The 18,216-nt window shown below is 41.1% G+C and overlaps 1 protein-coding gene across 1 annotated transcript in view; it reads left to right on the top strand.

Moving 5' to 3' along the window:
- The first annotated feature begins 3,286 nt into the window (after positions 1-3,286).
- The window catches only part of CDH23 (cadherin related 23), a 671,672-nt gene continuing 656,742 nt past the window's right edge, over positions 3,287-18,216 (top strand). The window contains exons 1-2 of the mRNA XM_069981852.1: positions 3,287-3,341; positions 3,510-3,590. Of these exons, the coding sequence (XP_069837953.1) occupies positions 3,287-3,341; positions 3,510-3,590 (136 nt within the window). The remainder of the gene's footprint in view (positions 3,342-3,509; positions 3,591-18,216) is intronic.

Here is an 18,216-nt window from a genome sequence, read left to right as displayed (position 1 = left end):
AGTTGTCTCTCTGGTGGCAGTGATTTTAGCGCCAAAAGATGTCTGTCTATTGGTAACAGCCATTTCCATTCTTGGGTGGTCATCCTTACCATTCTTACATGTGGGAAGTCCTTCAGCCGGGAGCATAAACTAAGTTTAAGTATTTCGTGGATAGCATTTTAAGTCAAAATGGAAGGTGGAAGTGTCCCAAAGGAAAACTATAGAAAAAGATCTACAGTAAGTAGCCTAAAAGTGACCTTTTGACTGCTAATAATGCCAAATAAGTCATTCTAGATACCTTAGTGCTAGTGTCATGAAAGATATAGAGCCGGACTTCTTATTTAATTTGTATTCCCCATGTATTTTCCTTCATCCCTGATATGCTTTCCCAGTAGCTTTTTAATCTGGGTCATGTTCAAAGACAGTGGAACAGATGTAGTTTTGAAATCCTCATTTGGGCCTTTTTGTTGAATTGCTAACTAGTAACTACATATTTTCCCATAGGAATGTGGAGTGTCCAATGTCGATACATTGTAAAATAGATTTCTCTTTCATTTACAGAGACTGTTGCCTCTCATACTGTGACCAGACCTTTAAAGCTGTCATTTCAAGAGACTCTATAGTAAAAGTTGTGTGTATAGTGGAGCAGCACTATGCCCATTCTATATCTTATATATGGTTTCGCAAGATAAATGTGTAATTTTCAGTTTTCCTAAAGCTGGTAGGCTAATGGATATGCCATAGGCTGCCCACATAAAGCTGTAGTGAGCAGTCTAAACTGTGCATAAAGTCTTGGGGTGAAATATCTTACTCATCAGCATGTGTGTGTGTGCCCAGGCATTCCACCTCCCATCTCACTCATCCCTATTCCTCCCGACACAGGCTCGAAATGACTGTAATATGCAAAGTCTGTTGTAACAACTCTGGTCACACTTTCCTCCACCAGGAGTTCTAGTCTCATACTGAATCCTGTATCTAACAATCTTTCCCCATGTACATCCTATCCTATTGTGCTGTAAAGGTACTAATTAGAATGGGACATACCCATTATTGCAATTTCAGACTTCTGCATATGCCGTAGTTCAATTAACCCCTAAAGCCAGCATCAAGTACTGGTAGATCATCGTGCCATTAAGGGTGTATGGAGCAGACTACTCACTTTATTCTCACATGCAGATAGCCACCACTAATAGCTTGCACAACTCGACTGTTTCATGCTGGTTATTAGCTGTTTAAATGCTGGTGTCGAAACTAACCCTTTCATGACCAAGCCCAAAATGGTGTAAATGGCTTTTCTAAAGAATTATTATTATTTATTTTTTTGTAAATAATTATTAAAATGGCCCTACTTTGACTCTTACAATGGCTTTATTTTATCACCTATGGGGCTGTATGTAAATTTTTTGAGCTACTATCTCTAGTGTCATATTTGTGTAGAATGGACATTTTGATCACTTTAAAAAAAAAATATATATTTCTACTGTAACAAAAAATCAGCAATCCTGGCATTTTTTCCCTTTTCCCTTTCCTTTCACTGTATGGGAACACTATTGTTATATTTTAATAGATCAGGCAATTACAATTACATGTTTGATTTGTGAAATGTGAAAGGGGGGGGATTTTAACTTTTATGGGAGGGGGGGGGGGTTGATCAGTGTTATCGTCATTCCTGTTAAAATTTATTTGTGTTAGTGCCATGGATTTGGCTAGCATGCCTAGCCATCCTCCTGTTGCTGGCCACCCTTGTTCTCCTTCTCCTGGCCTGCATCTCTGTCCCCTGCCATGTGGGTATCCTGCATGCTTCTGCCTGCTTGGGCTGGCATGTGTCTTCGCCTTCTTGGACACACACGCAACGGTTCTACTGTAATACAAAGGGCCAGTGGCCTGATTATTGCTTTTGTCCAATCTGTCAGTAGAAAAAAAATTTGCCTACTGAGAAAGCATCTGGTATTTCCGTTACAGTGTACCAGCTATCTTTCTACTGTCTTTGACTACATTATTGTCTGCCGCCTGTCCTGACCTGTCTCCCTTTCCCCGACCACACAGTAGCCTCAAGTTCCTGCAGTTCGCTTTACATTGCCACCTGCGCAAGTAAGTTGTGCCAGGGGAAGCAACCTGCCACAGCAAGACCGTACTACCAGTGGCTTCTTGGGCCCTATTACACAAACAGATATCTGACTATATGACAGGTTTTTGCAGCCAAAGCCAGGAGTGGGCTATAAACAGAGAACAGGTCATAAAGGAAATACTGGATTTATCCTCTTTTCAAATCCATTCCTGGCTTTGGCTGTAAAAATCTGTTAGATAATCTGTCAGATATCTGTTTATGTAATAGGGAATCAGGAATTGGGAAAGCGGAGTCCAGTCCTGGTTTCGCTTTGTTTAGACTACAGTGGCTAGTTACAATATCTTTTTTTGTCAGATGTTTACATGGTAGATTGAAGGACTTTTTCTTATTTGAGATGCCAGTTTAGTAATCTTGGTAAATTGATATTTTATTGTCCTCAAATAACAAATCTTTCTTGCTTAAATGGAAACACTTCATTAATTCTCTATCTTGATAATTCAGGAAACGCAAAATTTCAGTCCATGAATATTTACATTTCCTTCTTTTTGTGTGTCTAGGCAATGAGCCTGCTTAATAATAAGTGGTCCAGGTAGCCACCTGGAATTTTTTTTATATTTACTTTAGGATGGGAGAATTCTTGTTGACTAGTTCTCAAGATTAGTTCTCAAGATTTTTTTAGGATGGGAGAATTCTTGTTGACTAGTTCTCAAGATTAGTTCTCAAGATTTTTTCTCAAGACTAGTTCTCAAGATTTTTACAATTTTTCTGTTAATTCCTTATTAGTTGATACAATATCTCTTTGTTGATTCGTCCTGGTGCACAGTTTTTTAAAGACTTACCTTTTTGCTTGTCAGTAGGGATGAAACAAAGCAGCACTGTATTCAAACAGTTTCCCAGCTGCTGGCATGATGTTTTAACATGATGTTTTAACGGGGAGACCATCCAGGACAGGCATTCACCTTCTTTAAGTCCGCTAAATTTACAGACTCGCCTATGGGCTGGGTCACACTATGGAATCTGCACGGATAAGTTCCGGCGTATTCTGTGCGCCTACCGCCATCCCGGATGGAAACACTATGGCTGCGGCCCATATTTAATAGTGAGAGATGAGGACTGGCTGATAGCAGTCAGTCCTCATCTCTCTATGAAGCAAGCTCAGCTCCTGACCTTGCTTCATAGAGCCTCTGCACGTGCTGGGAGATCAAAATGGGGCAGCTCACTTGCGGCAAGGGGTAAATTATGAAGAAAACAACAAAGGATGAAATAAGGAAGGGGGAAAGACTTCCAAATTTCTGTACATTTTATTGAAAATGCTTGTTCTTTGCTTTTTTTTGCCTGAATATACTAGGCTCATAACTGAGCACTGTTAGCATTATTAAATTACAGGCCATGGGGTAGAGTAAAATATTAAATATGTTACTTTATCACTACTGACATTTTTTTTTCTCTTTTTGTTCCTTAGGTTTCGCCTACAACAGACTGCCATTTTTCTTAAATTATTTTTTCGATACATACTTGCTAATTAATGAAGACACTCCAGTTGGTAAGTGGACAATGATTTATGTATTCTCAGTTTAAAATGTGAAAATTCTGCTTTACACACCTGGAAAAACTGCAGGACCGTGCACATACTGATATTTTTCCATGTATTTAATGTAGCACATTATTAGATTAAATATGCGGCCGCATCTTTATTGTCGCATCATTATTGTCGTGTTTTGGTAATATTTCACTGTGTGTAAAACCACAGGATTTTCGCATTCTTATGTGGATTCATACTGGAATTCATCCATAGAACCTTTGCTGACTTGATTTTTACTTTCTCCTTGGTATCATGTGTCTTTCCATACAGGGAAACTGCAATTGTTAAAAGGCAGGTGTCTCTTGTGTAAATGTGTGTGTGTGTGTGTATATATACAATTGTGCTCAAAGGTTTACATACCCTGGTAGAATTTTTTATTTCTTGTCATTTTTTTCAGATAATATGAATGCTAACACAACTTTCTTTTCACTAATGGTTAGTGGTTGGGTGAAGCCATTTATTGTCAAACTACTGTGTTATCTCTTTTTAATCCTAAGGGCAACAAAAAACATCCAAATGACCCTGATCAAAAGTTGACATATCTCAGTTCTTAATACCATGTATTTCCTCCTCTAACATCAATGACAACTTGTGGTAGTTGTGGATGAGGCTCTTTATTTTCTCAGATGACAAAGCTGCCCATTCTTCTTGCAAAACAGCCCAGGAATTTACAGGAACTGAAGGCTTTTTGCCAAGAACTGGGCGCTTGACATTTTCCCAATGATATTAAGGTCAGGAGACTAAGACGGCCACTTCAGAACCTTCACTTTGTTCTGCTGTAGCCAATGACAGGGTCAGGCTGGGACCCAGGAACACAGCACAAGTAAAACCCTAACCCACCCCGCCGGCAGCATAACATTACACTGGACACCTTTGCCGATCAGCTGGGGGTGGTGAAGCCCCGGCCGCAGCAAGAACAAGCAACCGGCCAGGCTGGTTGTCAGGGATGGCGTCGGCATGCTCCCCGCAACTGGCCGAACTAGTTGCCAGGAACGCTGCCAGCACCTGCGGGAGGCCAGCTGTACGCCCTTGCATCGGGACCTGTGTAGGCTCTGGCCTTTAAAAAAAAGGGCCTGCCTGGTCGAGTCGCTAGAAGAGTAAGCCATTACTGTGCAAATGCCACAAAGTATTACACCTACAATACGCCAAAGAGCACAGAAACAACAGAAACAAGCATCAAAACAAGGTAATTTGGAGTGCTGAGCCCAAAATTGAATTTTTTTTGCCACAATAAAAGTTACATTTGGAGAGGTTTCAACAAGGTCTATGATGAAAGGAACACCATTCCTACTATAAAGCACAGAGGTGGATTGATGATGTATAGGGAATGTGTAAGCTACAAAGACACTGGAAACTTGGTCAAAGTTGAAGGAAAGATTAATTCAGCAGGTCATCGGCACTCATCAGCCCGGAAGCTGCGCATAGGACATACTTGGACATTACAATGTGCAACAATCCAAAACAAATGGCCAAATCGACCTTTCATTGGCTACAGCAGAACAAAGTGAAGGTAGCCCAGGAATTTACAAGAACTGGAGGCTTTTTGCCAACAAGAATGGACAGCTTTACCATCAGAGAAAAAAAGAGCCTCATCCACAACTACCACTAAAGACTTCAAGATATTGTTGATGTTAGAGGGAGGAATACATGGTATTAAAAGGGCTGTCCAGCAAAAATCTTTTTCTTTCAAATCAACTGGTGTTGTAATTGTAACTGGTGTTTACAACTGGTGTTGTAATTTACTTTTATTAAAAAATCAGAAATCTTCCCGTACAACTTAGCTGCTGTATGTCCTGCAGGAAATGTTTTATTTTCAGTCTGACACAGTGCTCTCGGCTGACATCACTGGCCAGGAAAGGAACTGTCCAGAGCAGGAGAGGTTTTCTATGGGGATGCATAGAAAACTGAGACAGAGTCCCTGTCTCGACCAGAGATTGAAAGTAAAACAACATTTGCTGCAGGACATACAGTAGCTGATAAGTATGGGAAGACTTGAGATTTTTTAAAAGAAGTAAATTACAAATCTATAAACCTTTTTTTGCTGGACAACCCCTTTAAGAACTGGGGTGTGTAAACTTTTAATCAGGTTAATTTGGATATTTTTGGATGTCATTATGATTTAAAAGGAGAAAACACAGTAGTTCTGTAGAGGTATGTAAACATTTGAGCACAACTGTACACAAACACATACAAACATTTTATAAGAGACACCTTCCTTTTAACAGCCTTGCAATTACATTACATCTTTGAAAACTATGAATATAATAAATGTAAGCTGAGTAGTTCTATTCTCAGAGAGAAAATTACTATTCTTCTTGGCCTCAAGGTAAAAAGATTGCAGTTATCCTAAAAATCACTCCTGTGTGACTTATTGTGTTTATGGATGTAAGCAAGGTAAACCTTCCTGACCAACCCTGAAATGGTACAAAAGGTCAAAATCGAAAACCAATGTTGATATTCCTTATTCCTATTCAGAATGGTCTTTATTTGCTTTGGATTTATATTGAATGTTGCACATAGAATGCTTTCCCATAGGGCAAGATTAGCGTTTGCCAAGAATTTGTAATAAATATAGACTTGCATTGTTTACTCTTACATTAGAGCCTAGTATTGCTTCTCTATATTGCTGTAATATTAGTGTGTGTTAAAATTTTTTAGGCTTTTATATAGTAACAGGGCCTCTTCCCATTATCTCGACATCGGGCCTGAAAAAATGGCTCTGACTGTTACCAGGTATGTTTTTTTTTTTTAACCATAGCTTGTTCTACATTGTGTATTTTTGCCATGAATATTTGTTTGCTGCTATGAAACATAGTTTTTCCCCCCCAATTTTCGCCCCCTTACGATCCCACAGTCAGACAGGGGAAACATGTTTGGAATCTTTTGTTCATTTAGGTATTGAAAATTTTACTTTATTCAGACTGTACCTGATTGTTGGTTCTTGATGTTATTCTACAAAAGGGTTAATTATGATTACTACCATAGCATATTTCCCTTTATATATGCTTGGTCTAAGACAAGATTGCCTTCTGTGTTTGTTTTCAGTGACTAATGTTAGAGTACAGTATGTCACCACTTTCTAGTCAAGGTACTTGCCTAACATGTAATGACACTAATATCAGATGGAACCCTCATGGCTCTAAAGCAGCTGTGTGGTCCATTTGGATACTTATAATTTAATGCTCACGCCTGATAGTGTAAAAGTTGAAACATGTCAACTATTAGTTTGGTGCTTGCTACATCTGTAACTTATATCCAGTGACTCAGAGGTGATGTCTTCTCTGATCAGAGTAGCTCGATTTTTTTTTTCCATCCAGCGCAGGCCATAACGCCATGACCCGATAAACATTTTAGGTTCCATGCTCCAGCACATAAAGTAAGTTTCCCCCATACCCCTCAGTGCCCCAATATAGTATGAAGGGCCATCTGGACCACCAAATATTGATTAAAGAGAACCTGTCACCATGAAAATGTACCTAAGCTATCAGTATCATGTTATAGAACAGAAAGATATATTCAAATTCAGTATAACTTGTAATTTATTGATTTAAATTTCTGATGTTTCCATGTCCATTTGACTTCTTTTTATACAGAATGAGCAGAGATTTCATTCAACAAGCTACACACTGTACTGAATATTTTCCTCTAACAATATACTGTATATCAATCTACTCAGTTCTTCCTGTTCAATAACATGATGGCAATACATTAGTTAGCTTTGTCTTGGTGACAAGTTCCCTTTTAGGCCCTTTGTTCCCCTGTATTAAAGGGTTTTATCCAGCAAAAAAAAACAAACAATAGCTATATGGTTTCAAGTATGTAAAAGAAATAAAGAAGTAATACTTACCCATCTGTGCTCCCCTGGTGTCTTCCCATACGTCTCTGGTATCCCCCCAATACGTTCCTTCCTCCACTTCTGAGACGGACTGTTTCTTGGGTATGACAGCCTGCTCAGCCAATCACTGTCATAGGTCAGTAATGACTTTTTTCAGCACGCCCAACCTCTATCCCAGTAGATCCTCATACACTTTATACTGACGACCGAATAGTGGGTTTGGCCGACATAAGTATAACGTGTATGAGGACCTTTAAAAATTCTCCATTAGCTGACCATAAGGTCCATGTTGATAAAGGAGACCACCTAAAGACTGTGTCATATGTTTTTTATTAGTAATTCATAGCCTATGAATTGCTGGAGCATGTGTACTATGAATAAATGACTGTTGTATCTATTCCATTTGTGACAGATGTGTACATCTCTAAGACAGCTTATGAGCAATAGAGTAAAGGGAGTTACAGTTAAGAACCGTGTGAGGTTTACTATGAACCTTCAACCCAGAGGGTAGACACTTTCCTAAAACTCCAACTTAATGTAATAAATGCACTGTTGTGTGTAAAATGAAAAGTACATTTGCATGCATCCCCTAAATGAGATCCCTGTGCTATTGTATCTGGAAGTCGCTTGAGGGTAATATTTTATATAGAAATGTTTCTGCTAAAATTAGCTTTTTCTAAACTCCAATCAACTTTGTTCACACTGTCCTTTACTGCCTGCTAAATGACTTTCCCCAATGTTCTAAAGGTTTAGGGATATATACTGTTTGCTGTGCAGGAAATTAGAAGTGTCTTACATTGACTTGCAAAGTTTTTAAGGCATATTGTTCATTTTCATCTCGCTGTTATGCTTAACTGATTCTCATTTACTATAGCTCCGAGATATTGCTTAGGAAATATATAATGCAGTCATCTTATTAAAGGGTGCATGCTTTTGATTTTGTAGCAAAATAGCATTTGATGTATTTCAGCGTAGTTGTATTTGAAGGGTATGATTCTGTGACATGATTACTTGGCTGGTGCTTTCCAAGTAGAACTAGAAAAAGTGTAGCTTTCCATTAAAAAGAACTGAAAAAAAACATATGGATATAGTAATACAGTATGCAATGGTGACAATGTGTAGATTGTCAAAGTTAAAAGGTATTAGGAAAATACAGCTTTTTCTCCTATTGGATTTGCTTGGCTTTTTCTAAACAATTGTATGGTAACTCATTTAATTTATTTGACCAACCATGGGGCCTCTAGAGTAAACTGAACAGAGCTGCTAAAATTTAAAGTGACAAAGTTTTGTAGTTATTTGTGGGGGTCACATTTGTTGCACTGCTGCCAATCAGACAGCCTAGTGCACAGTTGTTAAACATGTGGTCCTACAGCTGTTACAAAACTACAAATCCCATCATGCCTGGAAAGCCTAAGCCAAAGCACTGAAGCCACATACATGTTTGGTATGACACATCATCACTTGTCCTAGACCACCAGAGCATCGGCACCTGGGTTTACCAGTGAAACAAGCTCAAAATCACTGCCATCTTGTTACCCATTTAAAACGTAACATTTAATCTAATATTCTAAAAAATTACAGCCCTATATATATATATATAAATACAGATATTCACAATACAATGGATAGGGAGAGTATTAATGCTTAATAAAAGGCAATAGAAGGATAGAAGGGAATTTACTCACAGTGTGTCGCCAGTTGTCTTTTTTCTGTTTCTGTGATACCTTCCTCCTACCTTTATATCCTGTGGGTCCATAAATTCAAGATAATCAAAAAGATACTTGATACTCATTCAGCCCCTACTCTAGGCCCTGCCTAGCCAAAGCTGGCTCACCTTGCCCTAGTCTCTACTTCTCCCACAACATAACAAAAATGGAGGACATTTAAGCCTCTAGATTTTGGACCTAAACATGTTAGTTATAGTGCAACAGATGTACCATCACAGCAGTTTAACTTTTCTCCCAACACGTTTCACGCATGTAGGATTTTAGCCAGAAGATCATCAGGGAATATAATGAACAATACCATAATAGGCCTCTTGTTGATAAAAGGCCAGATCAATGTTACCCCTGTCATGACACCCGCTACTGTGAAAGCTGAGGACACATTCCCATATTGAAACCTTTATTTTGCCCCATGTACAGATACTTTTATTGTGTTGAGAAGTGAAAATACAACATACAAATGCATGCAGAGCTTTTCCTAATATGACACTATATTATCTGCCAGCAGATATGAATATTTTAAAATCTTCAGAAACGGAATGAGCGGGCCAGCAACATCTGTCCATGGCTCTATGTGTGCATACCCTGTGTTTTTCTACATTGTTTGATGATAAAATATAAATGGAAATGGTATAGAATGTACTATTCTGCTTGTATTATTGCTATATATTTTGCCGCTTTGTGCATGGGGCATGGTTTGAGGTGGAAGACGCGTATAGAGATAGTAAAAATCCTGTAAGCCTTTAAATGCTCTTAACATTTTAGCAGCACACACATAAATATAAAAGCCTGAAAGCTGAAGTGTTGCAGGCAGAGAAATTGTGTCGTAACATGGAGTTTTCATTGTGAAGTGATAGCGTTATGGCTTGTGCTGGAAAATTGTGAAGGGTCAGAATAAGATTTATGTACTTATTTGTTAGGAAAGAAAGTCCGTCTTTAAGCTATCAATAGACTGTAGCAAACAATGTTTGTCTTCTACAACCTCGAGAAAGCTTCCGTACTGCCAATCCTGTCTGCAAATTCTGATTTCATTCCTTTGAGGCAAATATTTAAAATACTGTGTTCTGTTTTCTCGTAAATGTGTATATTGTGACAGAATGCCAATACGTCTGTATTTTACACTGCAATGTAGTATTCCTGTCATCATAGCAATTATTACAATGCCTTTCACAATGGGCTTTGTTCATAGAGAACCTGTCACCAAGACCAGGTAAACTATAATGTATACAGCAGCCCCCACCAAATGGCCCTTCAGATTTCCGATGGGGACTTATAGGGTCATGCTATATGTAAAATGCATCCTTACGAAAGGGAATCTGTCATCTTCTTTCTCATGATTTCTTGATGTGGGCAATGTTTTATATAGCAGAAGCTGAGAACATACAAAAAAATTGTTTTGTGTTGATAGTCTGTCTAAAAATTTTGATTTTGTTGATTGTAAACCCTGCAAACACTTTTTAAGACTAGAGGTCAGACTGACTCATTGATTGACACTTACTTCTCTGAACGGAAGACTAGCAGTTGCAGAGTAGGACCACCTATGTGACTCCAAAAGCCAGAATGCCCAAAGACTTAAAGTGACACTGTCACCCCCTTTGTGCATTCTGACATCTCTACACAGGTGTAAAGGGTAAATTTAGCGTTTTTCATACCTTATTTCATATCATACGTCATGGTGTTTCTTCAAGTAAAAAGTGTCCTTTTATCAACTGCAGATTTTATTAAGTGGGCATTGCCTCGCGACATTAGCACCACTTAGCCCCGCCCACAACAAACCCCATTGGTCCCGCCCCCTTGACACCCATTGATTGGCCGATGTAAAGGGGGTGGGGTCTAGACCTTTCGGCCAGCCTGTTCCAATGGCCGGCGAGGGGGCGGGGCCAACTGTGGCGTTCTGGGCTGGGCTAAGTGGCCCTAATCCCACTTGACACAATCGGCAGTTGATAAAAGATGACTTTTTACTTGAACAAGCACCATGACGTATGATATAAAATAAGTTATGAAAACCTCTAAATTTACCCTTTACACCTGTGTACAGATGTCAAAATGAAAAAAGGAGGTGACAGTGTCAATTTAAAGTCAACGAATCACCACAAAATTTGGCCATAACCTATTAACATAGCATAATAGAGCCGGCAGCACTGTTCCTAGACCTATAAATACTCTGTTTCCATGTTACACATGCACCCTGAAAATCAAATTCATGCGGTCCTCCATAACAAAGTAGTCAAGGATGGCATGAACATTCCTGTATAATCATGCCTCTCTAGGCATAATTCTCTGTGTTAAAGCCCCCAGCATTATGGAGGAGCCCAGTAATGACATTGTCATGATTGGTTTCCTTAAGGGTCCATTTACACAGAAAGATTATCTGCCAAAGATTTGAAGCCAAAGCCAGGAATGGATTTGAAAAGAGGAGAAATCTCAGGCTTTCCTTTATGACAAGATCTCAGTTTATAGTCTGTTTCTGGTTTTGGCTTCAAATCTTTGGCAGAAAATCTGTCAGATAATCTTTCTGTGTAAATGGACCCTAATGTAAAATGATAGATAACCAGAATCTTTTTCCACAAAACGATATCCATGTGTTTTAGCTCCTTCTGCTTTATGATGAGAGGGGGCAGGTGCATGTCGTGGTCATTGTGTGCAGGAAAATCTATACCCTCACGCAATGTCCAATCGCTGCCTGATATCATCGGGACATCTGTAAAATTGTGCAGCTATTAAAAAACTGAGTTGGGAAGTGTAGTTTGGGACTGTGAAAGATTATACCCCAGGGAGGGAGGGAGAATTTCCTGAAAGACAGCGATTAGCCGACATCATGGGAGTGGGTGCTATTTATTAGCCCTGGGAGATGGCAGTGCTTCCATGGCAGTTAGGGGCTTAAGAAACTACACTTGGATAATGCCAGAGGCATGGCTTGATGCATTCAAATGTTACTGGCTGTCAGCATTACACTCATATAGACACTACTAGTGTGACAGAAACTAAATGAAAGTTAAAATTGTAGCAAGAAAAAAAAATTGTCCTTAAGGCTTAAATTTGTTCTGTCTTTAAGGGGTTAATGTCATTGCACTTGTTTTGGTAACCTATGTGTTTCCACTATTTATGTGGCTTTTTATTTCTGCAGCTGTTGTTAATGCATGGCTGACTTTCTAAGCACTAATAATACAATGAGAATTCTAATGTGAATTAAACAGATCATGCCCATTAGAATTACTTCAAAAAGTCAATTTAGCTTGTCAGGTGTTGTTGTGTCACAGTGTTCAGATATCATTAGGATGGATTGGACCAGTGAAGGCTCTGGCTCTACCAGGAGTCCATCCTCATTAGCATGTCAACAAAAGTCCAGTGTGGCCCATCTGCTTCTCCACATTAAGAAGACAATGATTTACAGATTCACATTGGTGAACTGTAGTACACATCAGCAGAATCTCAAGTACAACACTGTATTGTACACTGATCATGTCTGTGATTGTATGTAGGATGGTGAAGCTTTGTCGCTGACATGTTCACGAGTGGACCAGATGGCCAAATGTAGAAATAAATGATTTGACAAAACTCTGCTATTCCTCGAGAATATTTAAATAAATTTATCTCTAATGGCCAATAGCTATGGCTATATTTTGGTTGTTGTGTTATTACACTATTTCTCATGACAAATGTTTGCTAGTATGTTAAAATTAACTCTGTAACAAAATAAAGGGGGGTTAAGTATATCATGGTTTCTTATATTGAGATTCACACCAATAGCACCAATCACAGCTCAGCTTTAACCCCTTCGTGCTGCAGCTAGTTTGGGCCTTAATGACCAGGCTAATTTTTCAAAATCTGACCTGTCTCACTTTATGCTCTTATAGCTCAGTAATGCTTTAACGTATGCTAGCGATTCTGAGATTGTTTTTTCGTGACATATGGCACTTTATGTTAGTGGCAAAATTTGGTCACTACTTTGTGTGTTTTTTGTGAAAAACATCAAAATATCATGAAAAATTAAAAAAATTTGCATTTTATGAACTTTGAAATTCTCTGCTTCTAAAAAAAGAAAGTCGTAGCACATAAATTAGTTACTAAGTCACATTACCAATATGTCTTCTTTATTCTGGCATAATTTGGTAAACATATTTTACTTTTTTAGGGTGTTATGGGGCTTAGAAATTTATCAGCAAATTATCACATTTTCGTGAAACTGATTTTTTTAGGGACCAGTTCTTTTTTTAAATGGATTTAGAAGTCTGGTATCCTGAAAAGCCCCATAAGTGACCCCATTTGGAAACTACACACCTTAAAGAATTAATCTAGGGGTATAATGAGCATTTTAACCCTACAGGGGCTGGAGGAAAGTATTCACAATTAGGCAGTAAAAAAATTGAAAATTAAAATTTTCCAATAATATATACGTTTAGATTAAAGTTTCTCATTTTCAAAAGGAATATGAGACAAAAAGCACCCCAAAATTTATAAAGCAGATTCTCTTGAGTACAACGGTACCCCATATGTGGGCGTAAACCACTGTATGGGCACACAGCAGGGCTCAGAAGGAAGGGAGCGCCAATTAGCTTTTCCAATGCAGATTTTGCTGAAGAAGTTTCTGAGCGCCAGGTGCGATTGTAGTGCCCCTGTAGTGTCAGCAGAGAGAAAAACCCCCATAAGTCACCCCATTTTGGAAAGTACACCCCTCAAAGAATTCATCTTGGTGTGTGGTGACCATTTTGACCCCACAGGTATTACAGGAAAGTATTCAAAAGAAGACAGTAAAAATGAAAAACTCGAATTCTTCCAATAATATGTTCGTTTAGTTTGAAATTTCTCAATTTCACGAGGAACAAGAGGAAAAAAGTACCCCAAAATTTGTAACGCAGGTTCTCCTGAGTACAATGGTACCCCATATGTGGGCATAAACCACTGCATGGGCACACAGGAGGGCTCAGAAGGGAAGGAGCGCCAATTAGCTTTTTCAATGCAGATTTTGCTGCAGAAGTTTCCGAGCGCCAGGTGCGTTTGCAGTGCCCCTGTAGTGCCAGCGGAGTAAAATCTCGCCATAAGTCACTCCATTTTGGAAAGTGCACCCCTCAAAGTATTCATCTTGGTGTGTGGTGACCATTTTGACCCCACAGGTATTAGAGGAAAGTATTCAAAAGTAGACAGTAAAAATGAAAAACTCAAATTTTTCCAATATTATGTTCTTTTAGTTTGAAATTTCTCAATTTCACGAGGAACAAGAGGAAAAAAGTACCACAAAATTTGTAACGCAGGTTCTCCTGAGTACAATGGTACCCCATATGTGGGCGTAAACCACTGTATGGGCACACAGGAGGGCTCAAAAGGGAAGGAGCGCCAATTAGCTTTTCAATGCAGATTTTGCTGAAGAAGTTTCCGAGCGCCAGGTGCGTTTGCAGTGCCCCTGTAGTGTCCGCAGAGTAAAATCTCCCAATAAGTCACTCCATTTTGGAAAGTGCACCCCTCATAGAATTTATTTTGGGGTGTGGTGAGCATTTTGACCCCACAGGTATTTGAGGAAAGTATTCAAAAGTAGACAGTAAAAATGAAAAACTCGAATTTTTCCAATAATATGTTCCTTTAGTTTGAAATTTCTCAATTTCACGAGGAACAGGAGAGAAATGTCACCCCAATATATGTAAAGCAGGTTCTCCTGAGTACAACGGTACCCCATATGTGGGCATAAACCACTGCATGGGCACACAGCCGGGCTCAGAAGGGAAGGAGCGCCAATTAGCATTTTCAGTGCAGATTTTTCTGAAGAAGTTTCTGAGCGCCAGGTGCGTTTGCTGAGCCCCTGTAGTGTCAGCAGAATAGATTCCCCCCAAAAGTCACCACATTTTGGAAAGAGCACCCCTCAAAGAATTCATCTTAGTGTGGTGACCATTTTTACCCCACAGGTATTAGAGGAAAGTATTCAAAATTGGCCAGTAAAAATGAAAAACTCAAATTTTTCCAATAATATGTTGGTTTAGTTTGAAATTTCTCAATTTGACGAGGAACAGGAGAAAAAATTCACCCCAAAATCTGTAACGCAGGTTCTCCTGAGTAAAACGGTACCTCATATGTGGGCATAAACCACTGTATGGGCACACAGCAGGGCTCAGAAGGGAAGGAGCGCCAATTTACAGGAGCAAAACCGCAGCTAGTAATGGTTATTAGAATAGCGCAGTTACTAAAATAAAATAAAAAAATGAGATTACAGGTAATGTGGGGTGGTTACGGGCAACCAGGGGTGGTTATGGGCAACCTGAGGTGGTTACAGGTAATCTGGGGTGGTTACGGACAACATGGGGTGGTCACGGGCAACCTGCTGTGGTTACAGGCAACGTGGGGTGGTTACAGGCAACGCGGGGTGGTTACGGGCAACGTGTGGTGGTTATGGGCAACGTGTGGTGGTCACGGGCAACCTGCTGTGGTTACGGCAACGTGGGGTGGTTACAGGCAACGTGGGCTGGTTACAGGCAACGTGGGCTGGTTACAGGCAACGTGGGCTGGTTACGGGCAACGTGGGCTGGTAACGGGCAACGTGGGCTGGTTACGGGCAACCTGCTTTGCTTACAGACAATCTGGGATAGTTACGGGAAACGTGGGGTGGTTACGGGCAACCTGCAGTACTTACAGACAATCTGGGGTGGATACGGGCAACGTGGGGTGGTTACGGGCAACCTGCAATGCTTACAGACAATCTGGGGTGGCTACAGGCAACGTGGGCTGGTTACGGGCAACCTGCAGTGCTTACAGACAATCTGAGGTGGATACGGGCAATGTGGGGTGGTTACGCGCAACCTGCAGTGCTTACAGACAATCTGGGGTGGTTACGGGCAACGTGGGGTGGTTACGGGCAATGTGGGGTGGTTATGGATAAACTGAAGTTCTTATAGGCAATCTGGGGTGGGTACCTGTAATCTGACATGGGCACCGCAATCTGGAGGGGGTCATTGGCAATTTGGGGTGGTCAGAGGCGACGTGCGGTGGTCAGAGGCATCGTGGCGTGGTCAGAGGCATCGTGGCGTGGTCAGAGGCATCGTGGCGTGGTCAGAGGCATCGTGCCGTGGTCAGAGGCAACGCGCGGTGGTTACGTGCAATCTGGGGGGGGTTACATGTAATCTGGCATGATTACGGGGAACCTGGGGGGGTTATGTGCAACCTGGAAGGGTTACAGACAATCTGGGATTGTTACTGATAAACTGAAGTGCTTATAGGTAATCTGGGGTGGGTACATGTAATTTGGGGTGGTTACGGGCAATCTGGAGGGGGTCACTGGCAATTTGCGGTGGTTACGGGCAACGTGCGGTGGTTACGGGCAACGTGCGGTGGTTACGGACAACGTGCGGTGGTTACGTACAACGTGCGGTGGTTACGGGCAACGTGCGGTGGTTACGGGCAACGTGCGGTGGTTCAGGCGCAACCTGCGGTGGTTACGGGCAACGTACGGTGGTTACGGGTAATCTGGGGAGGGGTTAGGGGTAATTTGGGAGTAAACTGCAATTATTACTATAATAAAAAGTGTGTGTTTTATTTTTTTGTATGTTTGTCACTTTTTGTACTTTACATATTCATTTTCACTGTATTACTATGATTACTGTGATATTTTCTATCTCAGTAATCATAGTTCAGTGACAGAGACCAAATTGGTCTCTGTCACTTTAAATTTTCTGAGTTGGCTGGTTGTGAAGCACATGCGCACTTCATAACCAGCCAGGACGTCGAGGAGGAAGGAGCTCCAGGAGCAGGTAACGTATATGGGGAAGGGGGGGGTGACTGGGGGACGGGGGTGACAGGGGGGGGTGGGGGGCGACTTGGGGGGTGGGGGGACATCACTTTTTATCCCCTGTCACCAATCATTTATGGTGACGGGGGATAAAAAGTGTTGGGAGCACATGGTACAAGCGATCAGCGGTATATAGTATATACCGCTGATCGCTTGTACCGGGACCCCACAGGGGGGTCCCCGATGACTGCCCCATGCTCTCCGCTACCTCCGGTGAGAGCATGGGGCTTTCATTCATTTTAACTTTTTAATCGCTGTGAACCGACGTTAGTCGGTTCACAGCGACGGCGGCGGCCATCTTGGAAATGATGGCCGCCGGGGGAGGGGGGTTAGTTATCGGGGCACTAGGGGGGTCTGATCTGGGGTCTGATATACACTTATTTCATCTCCCTCCGCAGTAGATTCACGGCGGGGGGAGATGAAAGGCGGCGGCGGCACCGGTAATCCCCTTTACCGACGGCCGCCGCTATAACGTTAATAGCGGCGATCGTCGGTAAGGGGGGGGGGGCCGGGACGGACCTCACACACTGCCCCAACCCCTCAGCTACCTCCGGTAGCCGGGGGGATGGGGTGGGGGCCGTCCCGGCCCCGCAGCCTTATTCTCTGCCATCGCCGTAAAAAGCTGATGGCAGCAGAATAAGGACCATTAGTGACCGCCGTAGAAATCCGTATCGGCGGTCACTAAGGGGTTAATTTTACAGCAATGTAGTACAGCTTATCCCCAAATAGTATTAAAGTACTATGCATTCAGGAATTCTTAAGATCTTTTTACTTCACATCATGTTACATTGCCGCCTTCCCCCATTTTGCGTGATAGACCATGTGGTCTATATTATATTGGAGTGTGGGTACACCTGAATGTGCCCGCATTCTAATTTAAATCAAGTGATGTTCATGAACATGTCTGACATCGGCCGTTGTTTGGCACGGCCGTGTCAAACAGCGGCCAATGTTTTCACATTGTGTGAGCATGGCATTAAATTGGTAGCTTGAGAATAAGCAGCATCCCACTGGGAAATTATGTTGGTGATTTGCAATGAAAGGTACAGAACTCCCTGCAAGGCCATGTTTACACACTGTATTTTTTTTAGTAAAATAAAGTCTGCTATTTTAATTTAAAGTTACTGCTGTTGATTTTAGTCTCCAATGATTTCCATTGAAGTCTATTGAACCAAGGCCATTAGTTAACACAAAATATAAAATACAGTGGTGCCTTGGATTACGAGCATAATTCGTTCCGGGACCGAACTTGTAATC

Source organism: Dendropsophus ebraccatus, chromosome 8 (assembly GCF_027789765.1).
Source record: "Dendropsophus ebraccatus isolate aDenEbr1 chromosome 8, aDenEbr1.pat, whole genome shotgun sequence".
NCBI classification, from domain to species: Eukaryota; Metazoa; Chordata; class Amphibia; order Anura; family Hylidae; genus Dendropsophus; species Dendropsophus ebraccatus.
This window is presented reverse-complemented; position numbering and strand designations above follow the sequence as displayed.